Here is a 19,975-nt window from a genome sequence, read left to right as displayed (position 1 = left end):
CTCTTCTCTTTTTGTTTAGTTGATTTGCATAATACTATTCACTAATGAAGTGGTTACCAGTTTGATGTATAAACACTTGAATAGTTCATTAACATAGTAGTAGCTTTTTTACGTCCCAGAAATACAATGAATCAAAGTTTGCATCAAAATTGTATAGGCGAACACCTAATTCACTAAACTGACCTCAATCACAGAAAAATGCAAGCAAAAGATCAACCCTGTACATCTATTAGTGCACACACTCTGCCTGGATATCCATTTACAACAAGTCCAACAAATGATCGATGTATAAAATCGACAAGTATCATCGACCATCAACCATGGAGAGAGTAACATTATTCAAGGAGGCAAAGGCACTACTCTTACTCTGCAGAGAAGAACTTGTACCTGTATCAGGGTGGCTAGACTTAGTAGAAAATGCCGATTGCTTTGGTTCAGGAAGCTCTATGATTTCACTACTTATCATTGACAGTACAGCTGAAATAGATGGCCTGTCTTTAGGAAGTTCTTGAACACACAATAATCCGATATGTATGCACCGCATCACATCTGTCTGGTAACTTGAACTCGATATTCTTGGATCTATCAAAGCCGTGACATTGTCCTCCATCCATTTTGTCCAAATCTAAAGTTTCAATATCATGTCAGTGGACCATTTCGAAGCCTCTTATGCATCATATAAAGAAGTAGGTGATAGTTGACAAAACGAGAGTATGTAGGTTAGAACTATCGCCCTATTCATTCTTCAAGGAAGAGATATAGTTTAAGTCAAGTAAAACACAATAATTTATCAAGCAAAATAGATAGCCACAGCAAATGTTGGTACTAATCTGAGTTGCTACTTGAATTTATCCCAAAATAGAGGTCATTTATAGTTGACTTACATGTCCGAGAAGGTTCAAAGAGCCTTCTTTAGGATAGAAGCGTGTGTTCCTTCTCCCGGTAACAATCTCCAGCATCAGAACTCCAAAGCTAAACGTATCTGATTTTTCCGAAAATCTTCCTTCCATTGCATACTCAGGAGCCATATATCCACTGCAAGAAAATGACATTAGCAGGCTATCTTTAAGTTGAGTTGCACTGAGCGACCTAATTTAGATGAATTTCAAGTCACCAATGAAGATACTTACTAGGTTCCTACCACTCTCACTGTGCTGACATGATCTTGCTTTGCCTCAAATATCCTGGCCATGCCAAAGTCTGAAATCTTTGGGTTCCAATCGTTATCCAACAAAATGTTGCTTGGCTTGAGGTCTCGATGGATTATCCTCAATCTAGAATCCCTGTGGAGATAAAGAAGGCCTCGACAGATACCTTCAATAATATTGAAACGCTTTCTCCAATCTAGGACATCTTGCGATTGATCTAAGCAGAATTTTAAAGAGGAAAGCATAGTGCTCAATATCAAACCTAATTTGAAGAACTTTGTTCACCAAAATAGAAATTGTAATCAAAATTGAAAACAGAATAGATCCTGAACTGACCAAATAGAAAAAAATCCAAGCTTTTATTAGGCATGTATTCATACACCAACATCTTCTCTCTATCCTCTGCGCAGCACCCGAGTAATCTAACAAGATTCCTGTGTTGGAGTTTAGAAATGAGCATCACTTCATTCATAAATTCTTGCACCCCTTGTCCAGATGCAACTGAAAGCCTCTTAACTGCAATTTCTCTTCCACTAGCCAAAATTCCCTAGAGTTGCACAAGTTTCAGCCTTTATATTTATGTGCAGGATACATAAGATAAGATCAGTTAGATGAATAATCATGAAAGAAATTAATACCATGTAGACAGGGCCAAAACCACCCTTCCCTAGCCTGTTATCTTCAGAGAAATTATTGGTCGCATTTGCCAGTTCCTCAAACTTAAACAACGGTATGTCTTCAAGATTAACTCGACTTGATGCATCTGGAGTAGAGGTATGATCAATTGATCCCGAGGCCCTCACATGGCCAAGTTCAACGGTCTCTCTTTTGCCTAATTCACCACAACTAACTCAAAGCTTGCACATATTTACTAAATCAAGGGGTTACTTATACAAACATTACTACCTCTGCGCTTCCAACAAAAATATGTGCAAACACATAAAACAAGAAAGGCAACGATGGGCAAAACTATAAAGATCTTCTTAAAGCCTTTCTTCTGACCGCCTTTCGTCTGACCTGCCACGAAAGAACAACCACCATAAGACCTAATCCCTCGCACCAACATCAGCAATTCACAGAAAAATTAAACAAAACAGATTGTGACACTAGTCCAACTACAGGGTTCAAGAAACATTTTCAATTCTTCTAAACTGAAACATAAACAATCAATAATATCATCCAATTGTTCTCAACAGAAGAAGAAGAAGAAGAAGAATTACCCAACTCGGAAACTGAGAGCCGGATATAAAGATCGGAGCCCAAGCTGGAGACCTTCTGAACGTCGATTAAGGTTGAATTCCAGAACATACAACCAATCCCGGTGTCAAACGCATGGGCTATGCACGAACAATCCCTCAAGCATATACCTTCACATTGATCCTTGGGGACAGACGATCGAGACGAGTAGCCGGAAATCTTCATCGAGTGGAGCATCTGAAACCAATCATTAGTGGTGCCGTTACCACAATTCAATGCGGCATTTCTCTGGCAGCCGCTGCTCCAGTTCCCGGATTCCCAATCCGTAGCATTGAGCGGAATAAATCCGGTCAAGCAACTGCAAAGCGGTACATCTTGCGCGTTGCAGCTACCGAATGCCCCACACTGGCCATTACTTCCGCAGGAAGCGGTTGACGTGTTAGTGTTGCCCTGCGCCTGTGCTCTACAGAATCCCGGCCACAAACACAAGTGGATGATCAGAATATAAGATGGTATTATCATTACCGTGGGGAAGATTCGTTCGGTAGTGGAACGGGAGCTATAGATATCGTTGTAATGGAGTAGTATTTTATAGTAATTTTTTTGCTGGAATTGGTTCAACTAATGAGAATGGAGCCATCTTATTCGTTGGTGGGCTGCTCAAGTCTTTCTCAAGATTTGCACTTTAGCCTCTTCATTTTGGACAATTTAAATTTATTACCAAAACGTCAAACATCCGCCTACTTTCTGCAGGAAATCATTATTTTATTTATTTATTAATCATCTACAAAAGTTAGCATTAGATTAGGATGCTGATCAGCTGCGACCAATATTGGTTTCAGATTACTAAGGTTTTTCTTTTCTTTTCTTCTTCTTTTTTTTTTTGTTGGAAGAAAATATTTAAGTTGGTATAGAACAATCTTAATATTTTTTTAAAATCAAAATTACATATACCGGAAAATAGCGCTGATAAGACCAGTGACTTTGGCCATAAGTTTGGATGAACGTGCTGGACATTTTATTTGAGCTTCGACCAAGAATCGAAGTGTAATTATTTGAACAAAAAACCAAGAATCGAAGTAATTATTTGAACAAAATAATGATTCTTTAATGGTCAGAATGCAAGTTAATTTAGGTACAAATAATACATATGATCTTTAAAATAAAATAAAAACCCAATAATACAGTATGATCTTATTCACAAGGCAACGAGCTCTAAATTAAGGTGGTGTCACCTTAGAGCCTCCACTCTTCAATACATTGGCTCTACAAAAACTTTAATTTTTTACATTTTCATTTTATCTAATTTTTACTCTTTAACTTTAAAATGTAACATTTCATTAAAATTTAATTTAAACATTACATTAATAAAAATAAAATAAAAATTTTCAAAATTAAAAGCATTACAATAATTAAAAATTAGGTAGAAAATACAAAATTAAACCTACCCAACCCCCCCCCCCGCCCCATTCTTCTTTCTTTTTATTCTCCTTCTTCCTCCATTATTTTCTTGCAAGTCTATTCTCTCTCCTCTTTCTATTTTTTCTTTTTAATTAAAGTATAGGTGTGTATAACATGCGTCCCATATTTCTCTCTGAGCACCTGGCTCTTTCCATCGCCCCGCTCCGAACTCCCCACGAATCCCTAGAGCGTGGACAATTCTAGCGGTCCGAATCGATCCAACTGCTAGAGTCGCCATTGGAGATGCTCTAATATCTAGAAGGAGACTACTTACCCTTTCAAAACAAATTTACGGACAAACCAATGCACTCATGCCGATTGGCATTTGAAAGGCGGTTGTTTTCCAACTTTCGTTTCTAGATGGGGAAAAAAAATATAGGAATATTATATTGATTTTCAAGATAAAATTATGATACTTCCTCCGTTCCGCGAAGTTTGAGTAATATTTTTTTTGAGTTGTCCCGTGAAGCTTGAGCACTTTCTTTATATGATAAAAATTTCTTCTTTATTTACCTTTTCACTTTTTCATCTATCATATTTATACAAAAAATACTAACTTCTTAAAATTCGCGCTGAAAAGAAATTGCTCAAACTTCGCAAGACGAGGGGAGTATGGCATATTCCTATTGTTATATCATAACTCTAACTTTGTGGTTGATTGCCAATTACTCCTTCCGTCTCACTTCAATAGGCTCGTTTTCCTTTTTGGGACGTCCCACTCCAATAGGCCCAGTCTAAAATTGGAAATAATTAGGGCTTTAATAAAAATCAATAGTTACTTAATTAAAGGGGATATACCCCCTTAATGAACCCTAATCTACTCATTCAAGAAATTTTCGTCCCAGATTTTTCCTCTCTCTCTCGACGGGAAACCTTCCCCTTCCCCTTCCCGTCAATATCCTCTTTCCCTTCGCCATTTCCGTCACCGCTGCCCCCTCCCCCTTCTATCTCTCTCAACGACGAGCGGCGCCGCTGACTCTCCAGAGCTTTGGCCACACAGATCCGCCGCCGCCTCAAGACTACAGCCCCTGCTGTGCCGCCGCCGCCTCTCCTTCGTCGGTGGACGGTTCAGAGCCCCCACCGCCGCCGTTCTCCGTCTCCGCCGCCGCCTCTAAGCTCTTGATTTAGGGTTCTTGATTTGGTAGAAAGTTTTCAAAAGTTTGATTTCTCAGTTCTTAATTTAGGGTTCTTCATTTGCAGATCTTGATTTAGGGTTCTTCATTCTCAGTTCTGAAAGTTGAAGAAGAATGAAATAAGGGAATTTTTGTTATTGATTTTTGGAATTTTGTTTTCTCTATCAGATTCTTACTCTTCGATTTCTGCAGTAGCTATAGTTTCTCATGGATTATAAAAATGTTTGGAGTTTTTTCGTTCTGATTGGTTTTGGATCTGTTATCTATCTTGCTTTGCTTTTTACTGCGTTCAATTTGTGTGATTCTTTCAAATCATACGCAATGGCTGTTGAACTGAAAGAGAGGTAAAAAAGATAATTATAAAACTCAAACCAATTTATTTTTCCCGTTTAAGCAACATTTGATTGTTGTTGAATTCGTTTAAGTGAACAAATGTGATTAAGGAAAATAAGAGAACACTTAAAACATTAATTGTTGGTGGACCACACCATTGACCTACCAAAAAGTGACTTTCTTAATCCCCGTGCCGAAAGGAACTAGGCCTATTGGCCTGGGATGGAGGGAGTACATCATCAACCATGTTGGTATGTATTGGAGAAATACCACGAAAAAATGAACTATTATTGTCAATTTTATATATTCGATTTTCTTTAATGTTTTCTCAAAATATTGGAACATGAGAAATATCTTACAGATGCCGGTTGAGTTTTATACTTTTAATTTTGATTTTGGAAAGTCATTCCAAACTCATTTTAATATGATCAAAAACATAATCATTCAATAGATTGAGAAAAAAAAAAGACAAAAAATTATTTGAATTATGGAAACTTATGTGCTTCCTATTGGGATACTATCTGTGATTTTATATGTGTATAATACTATAATTAAGTTGCCTTTGCCTTTGAGTTGTCTCCAAGGGGATACAAGCGGTGCGATCTCCTGTGTGAACAGTGAGGTCTCAGATTCAAACTCTACTGCTCCCCTACCCAACTCCCCTAAAGAAAAAAAATTTGCATTTGAGTTTGAATTTAGTGACTCAAGATAACACGTCACACATCACAATTGAGTATCACGTAGGCAAATTGATCGAGACCATCAAAGTTGACGTTTGTTTATTATACAACCGAGATTCGAGAAATTGCTTCAATCCTAGACCACCCTCGGTTGTGAATGGTTATCACTAAAAGACAAAAAAATTTAAAAAAATATTGAACAGTGAATAACTAGTTATGGAAAAAATTGGTAGACAAACCTCGGCCAAATTCATCAACCTCTGCAAATTTAATTTTGATATTGTATTTGTATAACACGTGTCCTATTTTTATTGATTGTACATATTTTATTTTAATTATTTTTTTAGATTATAGTGAGTTATTGATAAAGTGTAAAAATTATTAAATTATAGGTTGTATGTGGAGAAAAGAGAAATATTTTTTTTATTAAAAGATTTGATTGATATAGGTTGTTGATAAAGATAGGCTGAAGTAGTAGCACCAATTTTACCTGTAATTTTTTTTTTATATATTGTACAAAGTTCTTTATCTTGTTCGGTTCTCCCATCTATATTATATCATGTCTTTCTTTCAATGAGATATCTCTTTCACTCACATGAATAATAGCACCAATTCTGCCCAACTGATTCTTCCTTCGTTTTCGGCTTCTTCGATAGGAATACCACCACTCCACTTGTTGCCATCGAGAGTAGTGCCTCTGCCTCGCTCCATTAGATCCCGTTGTTGTTGCTGATTGTTGCTTCTTTTTCCCTTTTATATTTTTTTTTAGGGTAAATATCAGTTTTTAGCCAATCGTTTGGACGTTTTCTTAAATATATCTCACCCTAAGCATAAATGCATAATTACAAAACAATACCCATCGTTTCATTTTTTTCTCGTTTATGGCCCGCAAAAATATTCTGGCTATCGATAAATGATGTGTTCCGCCCAAGTGCCATGTCAGTACTACACCTGAAATTAAAAAATAAATATAAAAAAATACGTCATTAATTAAAGACAACAACTTTCTTTAATCTTCCAATAAATCGTGCCTTTCTTCCTCATGAATGAACCCTAACTCAATTCAACCCACAGGTACGCGCTTCCTCCTCCCCTGCTTTTCTATTATTTTCTTAATGAGCTTTTGCGTTGTTCGGCTGAACTGCAGAAACGCAACTTCTACAGAGGTTGATATAGGAGTAATTCTTGATCTTGATACACCTCTAGGGAAGATGTGCATCACTTGCATCTCTATGGCAATCGAAGATTTCTATTCCAATCGGAACCACAGCACCGTGATCGTGCCTCGTTTCAGGGATTCGATGAGTGATGTTGTTGCTGCAGCTTTTACTGGTAACTTGATGCTATTCAACTTGTAATATGAAACAACTTAAATAAGAAAAAATTAATTTTGTTAGATTTTTCTTGCGGCTATAAATTTGTTGAAGAATACTCGAGTGATAGACGTTTGGGCGGGGAGAGACGGACCAAATTTGGTCTTCAAGCGGAGAGTGACATATGTGATTATTTTTCAAGCAGGGCAAGGGATATGGCGGTGGAGGAATTATTCGCACGATGAAGAAGGCATTGGTTTGAAAATTGAAGATGAACCGTTATGTTTAAAGTGACTTATTTTTTAGGGTTAATTGCCGCTAAATTCAAAAGCTTTTTAAAAATTCGCGATATTCTCACCAACTTCAAAATCGGCATATAAATACATGAATTGAAAATCCGTTCTTAATTTTCCCAAACTCAAATAAAACCCCCAAATTGAAGGTGACGTGGACTACCGTAAATACAACGTGGCATAGTCGGCGGTGCAAGAAAACGACGTCGTTTTTTTCAAAACAATACGACGTCGTTTTAATTTCCATCAACAATTAAAAAAAAGAAAAAGAAAAATTGGGGCTGGGATTTTCGGCGAGAGCTTCAAGCTCGGATGGCGGAGCCGCCACTGGCATCTCCCTCCCTGAATCGTGCTCTTGCATCTCCCTCGCCTCACCCCATTTACAGAACCCGACGGCCGCCGCAGCTGAAGCCAGCCACCGCCGGTCTGCCCCTCTCCCTCGAATCTCTGGCCGCACCTCACAACAGAACCCACACCTCACACCGTCCACGGCGCTCTCGCCGCCTCCTCCCTCTCGCAAATGGCGGCCTCCCTCCCGATTTCTCTCTCTTCGGGTGGAAACAGTCATCCCTTCGTTCAGTCGGCCGCCGATTCCACCTCAATTCGACCACCGCCGCAATTCCACCTCAATTTCCACCAGTCGTTTCCCGATTCCACCTCAATTTCAACCGCCGCCGCCACCGCCATTACTCCTCCCACAACCAGCCGTGGTCATCACCACCACAGACCTCCATCTCTTCGCGCCCTAGGACATCCAAATTGCAGCCTCCGAAATCGTGCAGAGAGAGAAAGATCGAGAAAAAGAGGGAACGGTTGTTGTGAGGAAGAACAAAGAGGGGTAGGGGTAGCGCGGCCGCCTTCTTCTCATCGCGGCCGCCTTCTTCTCGCCGGGGGGAAGGGGAAAGGTTTGGGGGGGAGGGGGAAGGGGTTGGCCGGAGGAGGTTTGGGGGATGTGGTGGTCGGGGGGGGGGGGGGTTGGGGATGGGGTTAGTTTTTTTCTATTTTTTTTATAAATTAATTTATTAATAAATTATTATATTTTATTAAAATAAAATTATTAAAAAATTAAAAAATGACATGTCATACATATAATTGACAAGTCATAGGTGTTTGCCATGTCATCTCGCCGGATTTTTTAATTTTGGGAACATTAAGAACGGATTTTCAATTCATGTATTTATATGCCGATTTTGAAGTTGGTGAGAATATCGCGAATTTTCAAAAAGCTTTTGAATTTAGCGGCAATTAACCCTATTTTTTATATATATATTTTTTATTTTTTAATTCTAGGTGTACTGCTGACATGGCACTTGGTCGGAACACGTCATTTACTGATAGCCGGAATATTTTTGCAGGTCATAAACGAGAAAAAAAATGAAACGATAGGTATTGTTTTGTAATTATGCTTAGGGTGGAATATATTTGAGAAAATGTTCAAACAATGGGCCAAAAACTAATATTTAGCCTTTTCTTCATGTTACATTTTAATAATTATGTAGATTTTCATCTTCTGAATGCATTTGTTGTGAGAGCAAATAGATGGATTATTGAAAACAAAAATGTAAAAGTTTAGTTCTTGACGATGATAGATGTTACTTTGTGAATCACATTTTAGGCTCCTATGAAATAGAGAAATTAAACCATGAAAACACGCAACAAAATTAGACATAATCAATTTAATTTGCTTGAAAATATTGAAATCATATGACAAAAAGAAAGAGACAGAGCTTTGATGCAGTAGCAATTTTTGTTATATTTGGAATACACATTATAATTTGGAGAGACTCTCGTAGAATTTGATTTGAAAATGAAGAAAAATAAGAAGAGCGAATGATATTTTCATATATTTAAAGGCTATATTCAGCTTATACTGTATTCTTTATGGGGCTATATACTATTCTCTTTATCTAGGGCTGACAATTTTCGACACGATACGAAAACACGTCACGAAACCGCACGAAATTAATGGGTTGGTAACACGCACGATAAGGTTCTGGTCCTTATCTGGTCGACTTGATAAGGACATGATAATTTCGTGTCAGGTTAGGGTCGGGTTCAAGTAACCCGATAGTAATATTATTATTTTTATTAAATAGTTTTAATTTTTAAATTTTTGATTTCTAATTTTTTATCTTCACTTTAGTTTAGGGTTTCAATATCTTCCATTCTTCCAACTTTCGCCGCACACCCCTTCAATTCTAATTCCGCCGCACGCCCAAGTTCTCTTCTCCGGTTCTCCCACCGTCGACGTCGACTGTCACGGCCACGTCGGCGTCCCGGCGCGACCCCTCTTCGTTCGCCACCCCTCCCAGTCGCTTCCACTGTCGACTCTCACGGCCACGTAGGAGGCGCAGCGCGGCACCTCTTTGTTCGCCTCAAACCAAATCTTCTTCCGTCTCCACTATTGCATGAAGGCTGTCACTTGGATTATTATATTTTGTTAAGCTTATTGGCATTGTCATTAGTAAGAATAGTGAAAATTCTGGATAAACACTTGGTCTAGTTATGTTTTGTTAAGCTCACTTGGATTATGTTGTAGTTATGTGAGGTATTGACAACTCTTGGTTGATGCATTGTTATTTCCGTTTGAGCATATGTGATATATTGATGCTTATTGGTTTAATGCATTATATTGATTGTATTTTCAGTTTGGATATGTTGAGCATATGTGACGAATCTTGTATTTTATTATTATTATTATTATTGTGAATGAATCAAATCAAATTCATGTTGTTATCAGGTCGTAATCAGATCGTGTCGTTATTGTGTCGTGTCAACCCGATTCAAATCGTGTTGTTATCAGGTCGTTATCAGATCTGTGTCGCTATCGTGTCGTGTCAACCCGGTTCAAATCGTGTTGATATCGGGTTCGTGTCGGGTTCGGGTTTAGGTGTATCAGGTCGGGTTCGGGTTGGGTTCGAGCATTCCCTTATCAAGTCGGGTTCGAGTTTGGCCTTATCAGGTCGACCCGATAACGACCCGACCCGCACGATTTGCCAGCCCTATCTTTATCCCATTAATAATGACTCATTACTGTTCGATACGATTATTAAGAAGAAGATTGATTAAAAGATGAAAGTGGTAAAACCACATTTTTTGTGAGTGAATGTTGTTTCATTTTTTTGGAACAGACCATTATTAATGGGATAAACGAAAAAAAGAAGGTGTGTCATTATCCATGGACAGAGAGAGTATTATTTGATTTATTTAATTTAAAATTGAGGGTGATAAAGTTTATAAGAGTACATTTGTATTATTTTTATTATTCTTTTAAAATAAAGCGCTATAAGCCTATAATAAGTAATTTAGGGGCTATATTTCAAAGTAGCCTTCTTCCATTAACTCTTTAAATTAACTTGGGCCCAGCCTTGACTTGAGGCCCAACTTGAGCCCCTATTTCTTCTCTGAGTTCTCTGTCGTCTCTCGTTAGTCGTTTCTCATTGTATACTAACAGAAATCATCTTCTATCTTACAAATTTCACCGCCGCCTTCCTCCTTCGGCGACATCAGCCACTGCAGGTCATCGCCACGTCCACCACCACACATACCCCATCATGGACAAAGAAGTTCCGAGCAATAAACAGAGAGAATCCGATGGCCGTCGGCGCAGGTCCGAATCCAGAGCCAGGGATTGGGATGCGCGCAGCCAGACCTCCCATGAGAGGTCCAATTCTGTTGAGCGAAAGAAGAGGAAGTATAAGGGGGAGAGGGAGGAGATGGATCGAGATGTAAATGAGAGGAAGAAAAGGAAGGAGATGAGTGAGAATGAGGAGAGGAGCAAGAGAACTAGGGTTTATGAAGACAATCAGAGGGATATGCGTAGGTTCGAGGATGTTAGGGCTAAGGAGGGTGACAAGGATGGCGATGAGTTTGGATGGGTGAAGCACGAGCCGCGCAATGTAAGTTCCTTTTTTATGTTTTATCTTGTTTGAGTTCTTTCATCTTCGTTTATTTGAAAATGATCAATTTTTTACTACTTACTAGAGTTTGATCGATTCGTATCGTGCAATGCAACTGTAATTGCGGCATTTCGATGAACAATTTAGATATGTATCACTAAGTAATTGATGGGTGTAAATGAGCAATGTTGGTGAAGGCTAATTCTAGCTAACTTTTGTGTAAGAGCTTCACTTTGCATTGCCTTTCTGGTGAATTTACATTTGGTTGCGGATTTGACATCGGAGAATGTTCTCTGTGGTGGGTTTATATGTTATCTTTGTTGCCAGATATACAGCCAGTTAATAATTGATCGTACTGATTGACTCACCTACAATTTGTAGGTGCTGTGTTGCACTTGCGCTTGCGCTTGTATGTTCTAGTTAATGGTAGTCGGGTAGTATGGGGGTTATATTGTTGAATACTAGCATACAGTATTTCTAAATTGCAAAACTGGCAGCTTTCAAGTCCTTATGGTTGGGAATGTGATATTTCTGCCATGCTGCCTAGCATGTTTTATTTTTTACTTTTGAAATGTATTTCACTAGGTCTTTACCCCTGTTTGTTGTGAATCTTATACTCCAACTCTTACTGTGATTGTTGTGATCATTGGAAAACTTGTATCCACTTTGGGAGTTACATGTTTGTGATGGCTGTGAATTTGACCCAACTCTTCATGGCACCTTAGTTTTTTTATCATCGTGGCATTGGAGTCCAAGAGAAATTTGCTCTCATATCGTAGTTGGCTTGAAATGCTGAAAAAAAGTAAATCCTGCTGCTGTTTTTATCTGTTACTTTGCAAATAATTTTTATATTAAGGTAAACTTGTAATAGGATTCTAACATAAAAACACAGCTATATTCTTCTTGCAGGAGGTTGCAACTAGATCAGTTGCCGGCTCAAATGGGGGCTTGTCCCGTGATACTTTAGCCAAAGCTAAGTTAGCTCTTCAAAAGCAGAAAGAGCTTGCAGAGAGGATGAAGAAAATTTCTTCAGTAAGTTCTTATATTTTTAATTCCTGTGCTTATTTTATATTTTGAAAATGTACTTTTTCATGTTTCCTACCATCGGTACTGAGTAGTTGGAGATGATAAAAACAAGTTATTTTATATTTTTACTTGCATCTAATTTATAAAAGTTCATCATTTCAACTCGTGTAGTTGAACAGGAACAGAGATGCGAGCTCAACTGAAGTGGGTAATCAAAGAGTGGGTGATAAAGTGGGAGCGAAAACTTCTTCCTCAGGCATACGCCCGAGTCGAACTAGTGCCCCAGTCAGTGTTCCTTCTGAAGGGATGCCAAGCACACCGAATCCTGCTGCCCCATTACAGGCAGGTGTGCCTGAGATTACTGGACTAACAGCACGAAACGTTGAAGCTGTAAAACGTGCACATGAATTGGCTGCTAAAATGGGATTTTGGCAAGACCCTGAGTTTGCTACTGTCTTCAATGCATTTCCAGGACAGTTGCCGCCGGATATTTCCTTCCAACCGAAACCTTCAAAAGTTCCTGTTCTTCGTTTGGATGCAATGGGCCGGGAAATTGATGAGAAGGGGAAAGTTGTGGATATTCCAAAAGCGCAAAGCCTTAGTACTCTCAAGGTATTGGATAGTTTACACAGCTATCAATAAATACTGTATTATTCCACAGCTCTATTTCAGCAATGAAAAATGAAAAAAAAATATATTGTTAAGCATCATTTTATTATCTATTCCATTTTGGTGTTGCTTATATATTCCTTTTATTCTGTCTCTTAGGTGAATATCAACAAGCAAAAGAAAGATGCCTTTCGAATTCTTAAACCTGAACTTGATGTGGATCCTGAAACAAATCCACATTTTGATCCTAGGGTAGGGATTAATAAAGATAAGCTATTAAGGACTAAGAGGCCGACAATGCTGTTTGTTGAGGAAGGCAAGTGGTCAAAAGATGCAGAAAGCATTAAACTGAGGGTACTGTCTCTTTTCGTTTATGCCATTTTTTTATGTGCTTGCATCATACTACTGATGTTTTTAATTGTCTTTCTCAGTCTCAATTTGGAGAAGCAAAAGCCAAGGAGCTCAAGACAAAGCAAATCCAGCTGGCAAAGGCAAAAGCAGAGCCAGATATTAATCCAAATCTGATAGAAGTAGGAGAGAGAGTGATTACCAAAGAAAAGCCCAAGGAATCAATTCCTGATGTCGAGTGGTGGTAAATTGAGCTAGATATCAATTCCCATTTGAGGAAATAATTATTTGTTTGTCAAGCATTACTAAACTACTTTTCCTTGACTTTCAGGGATGTGCCATTTCTGCATTCTGGTAGCTATGGTGATATAATTGATGGTGGCATAGACCGAGAGAAGATCAAGATGGACAAAATCACCATATATGTTGAACACCCTCGACCAATTGAGCCTCCGGCTGAACCAGCTCCGCCTCCACCTCAACCTTTAAAGCTAACTAAGAAGGAACAGAAGAAACTTCGCACACAGCGTCGGTTGGCCAGGGAAAAAGATAGGCAAGAGATGATTAGACTAGGTGTTTTGGAGCCACCAAAACCTAAAGTGAAAATGAGCAACCTCATGAAAGTTCTTGGATCAGAAGCAACACAGGATCCCACAAAGCTTGAAATGGAAATAAGAAGTGCTGCAGCTGAGCGTGAGCAGGCTCACATTGACAGGAACATTGCCCGTAAGCTCACGCCAGCAGAGCGCCGTGGAAAGAAAGAGAGAAAGCTATTTGATGATCCCAGCACCCTTGATACAATTGTTTCGGTTTACAAGATCAATGACCTCTCTCATCCCCAGGTCCGTTTTAAGGTCGATGTTAATGCCCAAGAGAACAGGCTGAGTGGATGCGCTATAATTTCAGAAGGCATAAGTGTTGTAGTTGTTGAGGGTGGTTCCAAAGCAATCAAGAGATACGGGAAGCTTATGCTTCGGAGGATTGATTGGAGTGCTACTGTTGAAAAAGAAGACGATGAAGAAAATGATGATGAGGAGAAACCAGTTAACAAATGTGTGCTGGTTTGGCAGGGAACCGTTGCTAAGCCAAGTTTCAACAGATTTTTCGTCCAAGAATGCAGAAGTGAGGCAGTTGCACGCAAATTCTTTTCAGATCACCGTGTTGCTCATTATTGGGATCTCGCAATCAACTTCACCCCCGACGATCCTATGTAATCTCGATGTTTGGACCAGGATATTGCTTTCATCTGCTCTGTGATTCTCGACTTCTCTTTATATTGAAAATGTCTTTTTAGTAATCATGCATTCGACTATGTAATGTTGGGTGTCACTATTTTTGGGAAAAATATTATGGTTTTCAATTTGCTGAGTTTCTTGAAGACAAAAACATAGATGGAAGTAAGCAACAAGAAGCATGAAAATCACATTGGAAACGTGTGAGATGGTGGAGGTCCTTCATCGCCCATCGATGGCAGTGACAGTGAGCTCATTAAGGGAGTGTCCAAGTTGGCCTGCAGAGACTGTTGCTCCGACGGGCAAGCCGTTCCACTTCTCAGCAAACATGGGCTGCTCCGGCACCGGCAGCTCCACTATTTCACGGCTCAGCATCGACAAAACTGTTTGAATTGTAGGCCTATCTTTGGAAAATTCTTGGACGCACAGCAAGGCGATGTGAATGCATCTCACTATCTCTGCTTTCAAATCCGGACTAGCTATGCCTTCGTCTGCGAAAGCCAAACCGTCGTTTTCACTCCACAGTTTCCATGCCTGAAATGTTGCGAAGCACTTACGTTATTTATTCTGATGTAAGAAATTTTTAATTTTTAAGATATGCAGAAGGGCTTACGCATCCTATAAGGCCGAGGGACCATTCGTGATTGTAATATTGTGTGTTCTTTTTCCCTTTTAATATCTCTAACATAAGCACGCCGAAGCTGTAGACATCAGATTTTTCGGAGAATCTGCCTTCCATTGCATATTCAGGCGCCATATATCCACTGCCAAATGAAAATGTTGTTAGCACTAATCGGAAGAAGGTGTCTAAGTTAATGAAGATTGACTTACTAAGTTCCTACAACTCTTGCAGTGTTGTCGTGTTCTTGGTTGCCCCCAAATATTCTTGCCATGCCGAAATCAGAGATTTTGGGGTTCCAATCTTCATCCAGCAGTACATTGCTGGGCTTAAGATCTCGATGAATTATCTTCAGTCTGGAGTCCCTGTGAAGATAGAGCAAGCCTCGCCCAATGCCCTCCATAATATTGAAACGCTTCTTCCAATCTAGAATCTTCTGCGATAGATTGCTAGGATCTACACCAAACACAACACCATTATGTAAGACTAAAGCTAACAACAATATATATGTAGAAATAATGGGATTGTTTAGCTTATAATCGATACCAAAGAGACAAACGTCCAAGCTTTTGTTTGGCATGTACTCATATATCAACATCTTCTCTTCTTTCTCCACACAGTATCCCAGCAACCGGACGAGATTCCTGTGCTGGAGTTTGGAAATCACAATCACTTCATTCTTGAACTCTTGAGCTCCTTGTCCAGATGCTGCTGACAGCCTCTTCACCGCGATTTCTTTCCCATCGCCCAGAGTTCCCTTGACAAAATAAAACCGCGATTGTCAGCTCCAACAACAAACCACACACAAGCTGTATTCAAGAAAGAGTGTACCTTGTAAACAGGTCCAAAACCCCCCTTCCCAAGAAGATTGTTCTCGTTAAACTGGTCTGTTGCATTTGCTATCGTCTCAAAACTGAATAATGGCAACTCCTCAATACTGTCTACCTCTGATTCTTGTTTGAGTACGATTGCAGTTGAGTCTGATGGAAATGTTTGCTCTGCTTGGAAGACCCTTTTCTGTTCTGTTTCGCTTCCTAATTTGACAAGATGGAAAACCAACAAATGTAAGGAGTAAGTAGACTTGTAATGTCCATGAGCCAAACTGATCACTAGCTAGTACCTTTTCTCTTTACCATCCAACACCAAGCGATGAAGATCATGAAGCATATGCACACAAAACCAACCACCACCGGAATTATGATATACACCTTTTTGTCCTTCTTCTCGTCTGGAAACAAAACACATTCACTACTAAATTGACTATAATCCATTACAGAAATTAGCTAGCTAGGAAATATATACAAACATTGAGATTGTGTTGAGGAAAGTACCGAGATCTGAAGGCGAGAGACGAATGTAAAGATCAACACCAACAGCAGAGAACTGCTGAACGTCAATCAAAGTATTGCTCCAGAACATACAGCCGATTTTAGAATCATGAGCATAAGCTATGCAAGAGCAGTTCCCCAGACATCTGCTCCGGCACTCATCTTCCTGCCCAGAAGAGAAGTGCTGTGCAAAGTCCGGAACCTTCATAAACGGCATCCTCAAAAATCCATCTCCATTTGGCCCACCTGCATCACACTGCAGTTGATTTATCCTCTGGCACCCTCGACTCCAATTCCTCATATCCCATTCACCTCTACTCACGGGCTCGAACCCTCTCAAACAAGAACACATGTTCGAATCCCGAATATCGCAGCTCCCAAACGGCCCACACGTCCCATAAATATCACATTCATTTGAAGGAGCTAACCACGTAACGTCCCAACTCTTCTTCTCATCATTCCACAGCCTTTGCAGTAAGCTCCCCGAAGAGTTCAAGTCGATTTTCATCAAGAACTGCTGCTCTGGCGCTGTGAAGTAGAAAGTACCGGCACGATCATCCACCACACTGAATCCATCGAGGTACGGAGAATACATATCCTGCACTCCGATCAGAATCAGGCCGTTCCACGGGCCGCTCCTCCAGTGGGGGCGGCCGTTGTTCCACGTGAACATTTGTGGGATATTCAGTGCCTCCAGCCCTGACGCGAAGCTTCCTGTTTGGGGGTCGGACGCATTTTTCCACGACGACACAACCACCTTCTTACCCGTGTTTATGTTGTCGATAATCCTCATAGTCGGAAGGAAGACGTTCGAAGGCTGTGAGAAGGACTCCCAGATAGTGTTTCCTGTTGCATTTTCCCGTAGAATAAGGTTTCCAGTATCCAGCAGCTGAAGAGTGGTATTCACGGGAGAAGCAGTGGCATTGGTTGACCAGATGGTCTCATTCCTCGCGTCGAGGAGCACCAGATTCCCGTCCTTGGATATGCTTACTACTGCGCCGGAAGAATCATTGAGGGGCCTGCCTCTGTTGGCGACCCATACCACCGACTCCTCGGAAACGACGTAGTAGACGCCGAGGTAGCGGTTGGTGGTGTTGGCGGGGCTGAAAAAACCCAGTTTGAACACCTGCTTTTGGGATACTATGCTATCTGGATCTCTGATGACTACACCGGCTGAAATGGTGTCTGTTTCTAAGCAACGACACACAAAAGGAAGAATAATTAGCAAGACTGTGAATTCATGAAGAAAGCGTTTAGTGATTTCGGTATTCATCACAGTTACTTGTTTGCGATCAGAGCGTGTAGACGGGGATTTTCTGGTTTTATTACGTAAGATTTGGAGACTTTATATTGTTTGTCTGATATTCCGCGTAATGCACAAGGCAAGTTGTATGTGGAAAATGAAGTCTGCGAAAGTCGTCGTCGGCCAATATTTAAAGCTATATCCGGAACATAAAATAATCGGTGTGCGATGACTGGTTTAGACTGTATTTAACAAGTCTACCACTGATTATGATGGAATGGTGTTAGTTGCAATTTTCCTTCTTTTATTTATTTCTGGGCCATTCGGAATTCGGATCAGTAGCCTATAGCAAAGGCGAAAGGGGTAACAACTTTTTTTTTTGTTTTTTGAGATGAGATATATATATTGTCGTTAACTGGAGTATTATATAAACATTAATTAAAGTATAATTAAATAAGTATAAACTGAATTAAAAATTTAAATAAAATACAACTCATGTATTATTGGAGGGACTTGAACTAATAACTCTTGAAAGGGGAAGAACTTTATAAGCAAAGCATCATGACCACAAACTTTATTTTTTCGAGCATCATTAGTTTCTCATTTGTTACTTCTCTACATATCAATTACAGTTAAAATAGAAATTTTTCGAAGAAAATTATAGATACTACTGAATGACTGTTTACCATCGCCATGATACTACATTAAATATTAATATACTGATGAAAAACTTAGTTTTATACACTTTGTGACTTTTGAATGTGAAACCTTAATTGTTTGTTATTAGTAGTTGGTGACTTCTAATTTTCCGAATTATATAGGATTTAGTATTCCCATTCGATGTTCGTCTTTCCCTTGTTTAAAATATCATTAGTTAGGACCAAAATGTAGAATTATTGATGTACTTTTTAATAAAATATTTTGTGAAATTGTCATTAATTTTTGTATTATTTCTACAAAAAGTTAGATCAAGCATGAATGCATGATGAAAGTTATTACACAACTTGAAGACGAAAGTTTAAGGAAATCTCGTGCCACTTAAAACAACAATCATGATAGACGCGTTCTTACAAGTTTTGACGAAACGTGAGCTACAACAAAACAAAGACAAAAACTTCCCAAAGGTAATAATTTTAGTGGAAGTTTCCATAAAGGCTTGCTATCTCTAGGGGTGAGCATCAGTTCGGTTCGGTGCAAAACCGAACCAAAAACCCAAAATCGAAAACCGAACCGATCCTAAAAAACGGCACCAAACCGCACCAATACAAAGTGTCAAACCGAACCGAAACCGAACCGGCAAAACCGTCGGTTTCGGTTTGGTTTTCGGAACCGATACCTTTTTCCATTGGCCGGTTAGCCCGCAACGAAAGGGAACGCCGAGAAGGGGGGTGCGTCTGGCCGCCGAGAAGTCGACTAGGTTGCCGCCGGAAGAGGGACGCCGGCGCCGCTGGAAACTGGAAGCCGAGTCTTGGCAGGCGAGTCGGCGACGCGGACGACTGGAGTAGGCGACGAGACACCTGGAGTAGGCGACGCGGACGTCTGGAGTACGCGACGCCGACGACGGGCGGACGCCGGAGACTGGAGAGAGAGGCTGGAATGGAAGGGAGTGAGAGGCTGAAAGTCTGGAACTGGAGTCGGCGACGCGACGCTGACGACGGGCGGACGCCGGAGACTGGAAGGAGAGGCTGGAATGGGCTCACTCCGAGGCTGGAAGTCTGGAACTGCCGAATTGGAGGCGAAAAATTGAAAAGGAGATTGGAGAGTGAGAGAGCGGCGCCTAGGGTTGAGGAGGGAGTAAGAATCTAATTTTCATTTTACACTTAGGTTTTCTTAGATAATAAAATATATATTATAAAATATAAATATTTAATAAAATATTATTATTTGTCGGTTCGGTTCGGTGCAAAACCGAACCAAAAACTCAAAATCGGCACCGAACCGAAAATTTTCGATTTTTAATTTCTAAAACCGAACCGAACCGACCACCAGTAGAATTGGGACCGAACTGCACCAATATGGTTCGGTTCGGTTCGGTTTTCAGTGTCGGTTCGGTTTCTGCTCACCCCTAGCTATCTCGGGCACCATGATAAGACTTTTGGCTTGGCCACACATC

General features: G+C 40.0%; 4 protein-coding genes across 6 annotated transcripts; 2 read left to right on the top strand and 2 right to left on the bottom strand.

The window, feature by feature from the left end:
- Nucleotides 1-60: 60 nt before the first annotated feature.
- On the bottom strand, nucleotides 61-3,030 carry LOC130985693 (G-type lectin S-receptor-like serine/threonine-protein kinase At1g11330). The gene is made up of 7 exons (XM_057908782.1): nucleotides 2,369-3,030; nucleotides 2,055-2,165; nucleotides 1,787-1,980; nucleotides 1,485-1,695; nucleotides 1,131-1,365; nucleotides 885-1,035; nucleotides 61-625 (listed from the first exon to the last, which is right to left on the bottom strand). Exons 1-7 carry the CDS (start codon nucleotides 2,865-2,867, stop codon nucleotides 305-307), a joined length of 1,722 nt encoding a protein of 573 aa, XP_057764765.1. The 5' UTR covers nucleotides 2,868-3,030; the 3' UTR covers nucleotides 61-304.
- A 3,989-nt stretch (nucleotides 3,031-7,019) lies between these two features.
- Nucleotides 7,020-7,579, top strand: LOC130985695 (glutamate receptor 2.3-like). Its single transcript, XM_057908783.1, has 2 exons — nucleotides 7,020-7,284; nucleotides 7,471-7,579. Exons 1-2 carry the CDS (start codon nucleotides 7,068-7,070, stop codon nucleotides 7,557-7,559), a joined length of 306 nt encoding a protein of 101 aa, XP_057764766.1. The 5' UTR covers nucleotides 7,020-7,067; the 3' UTR covers nucleotides 7,560-7,579.
- A 3,399-nt stretch (nucleotides 7,580-10,978) lies between these two features.
- On the top strand, nucleotides 10,979-14,800 carry LOC130985692 (protein RDM16-like). 3 transcript variants are annotated; one of them, XM_057908779.1, is made up of 6 exons: nucleotides 10,979-11,457; nucleotides 12,367-12,489; nucleotides 12,655-13,095; nucleotides 13,252-13,446; nucleotides 13,524-13,684; nucleotides 13,772-14,800. In XM_057908779.1, the coding sequence occupies exons 1-6, from the start codon at nucleotides 11,113-11,115 to the stop codon at nucleotides 14,652-14,654; spliced, it is 2,148 nt and encodes a 715-aa protein (XP_057764762.1). In that variant the 5' UTR covers nucleotides 10,979-11,112; the 3' UTR covers nucleotides 14,655-14,800. The 3 variants fall into 3 exon arrangements, with proteins under 3 accessions (XP_057764762.1, XP_057764763.1, XP_057764764.1); XM_057908780.1 differs by having other exon boundaries at nucleotides 11,317-11,457; nucleotides 12,350-12,489; XM_057908781.1 differs by lacking the exon at nucleotides 10,979-11,457 and having other exon boundaries at nucleotides 12,407-12,489; nucleotides 12,663-13,095.
- Nucleotides 14,745-17,982, bottom strand: LOC130985689 (G-type lectin S-receptor-like serine/threonine-protein kinase At1g11300). Its single transcript, XM_057908776.1, has 7 exons — nucleotides 16,623-17,982; nucleotides 16,412-16,519; nucleotides 16,123-16,325; nucleotides 15,838-16,048; nucleotides 15,504-15,747; nucleotides 15,286-15,436; nucleotides 14,745-15,206 (listed from the first exon to the last, which is right to left on the bottom strand). Exons 1-7 carry the CDS (start codon nucleotides 17,890-17,892, stop codon nucleotides 14,895-14,897), a joined length of 2,499 nt encoding a protein of 832 aa, XP_057764759.1. The 5' UTR covers nucleotides 17,893-17,982; the 3' UTR covers nucleotides 14,745-14,894.
- Nucleotides 17,983-19,975: the final 1,993 nt, after the last annotated feature.

Source organism: Salvia miltiorrhiza, chromosome 5 (assembly GCF_028751815.1).
Source record: "Salvia miltiorrhiza cultivar Shanhuang (shh) chromosome 5, IMPLAD_Smil_shh, whole genome shotgun sequence".
NCBI lineage: Eukaryota > Viridiplantae > Streptophyta > Magnoliopsida > Lamiales > Lamiaceae > Salvia > Salvia miltiorrhiza.
The sequence above is the reverse complement of the archived record's forward strand: the minus strand, read 5'-3'. Positions and strand labels throughout refer to the sequence as shown.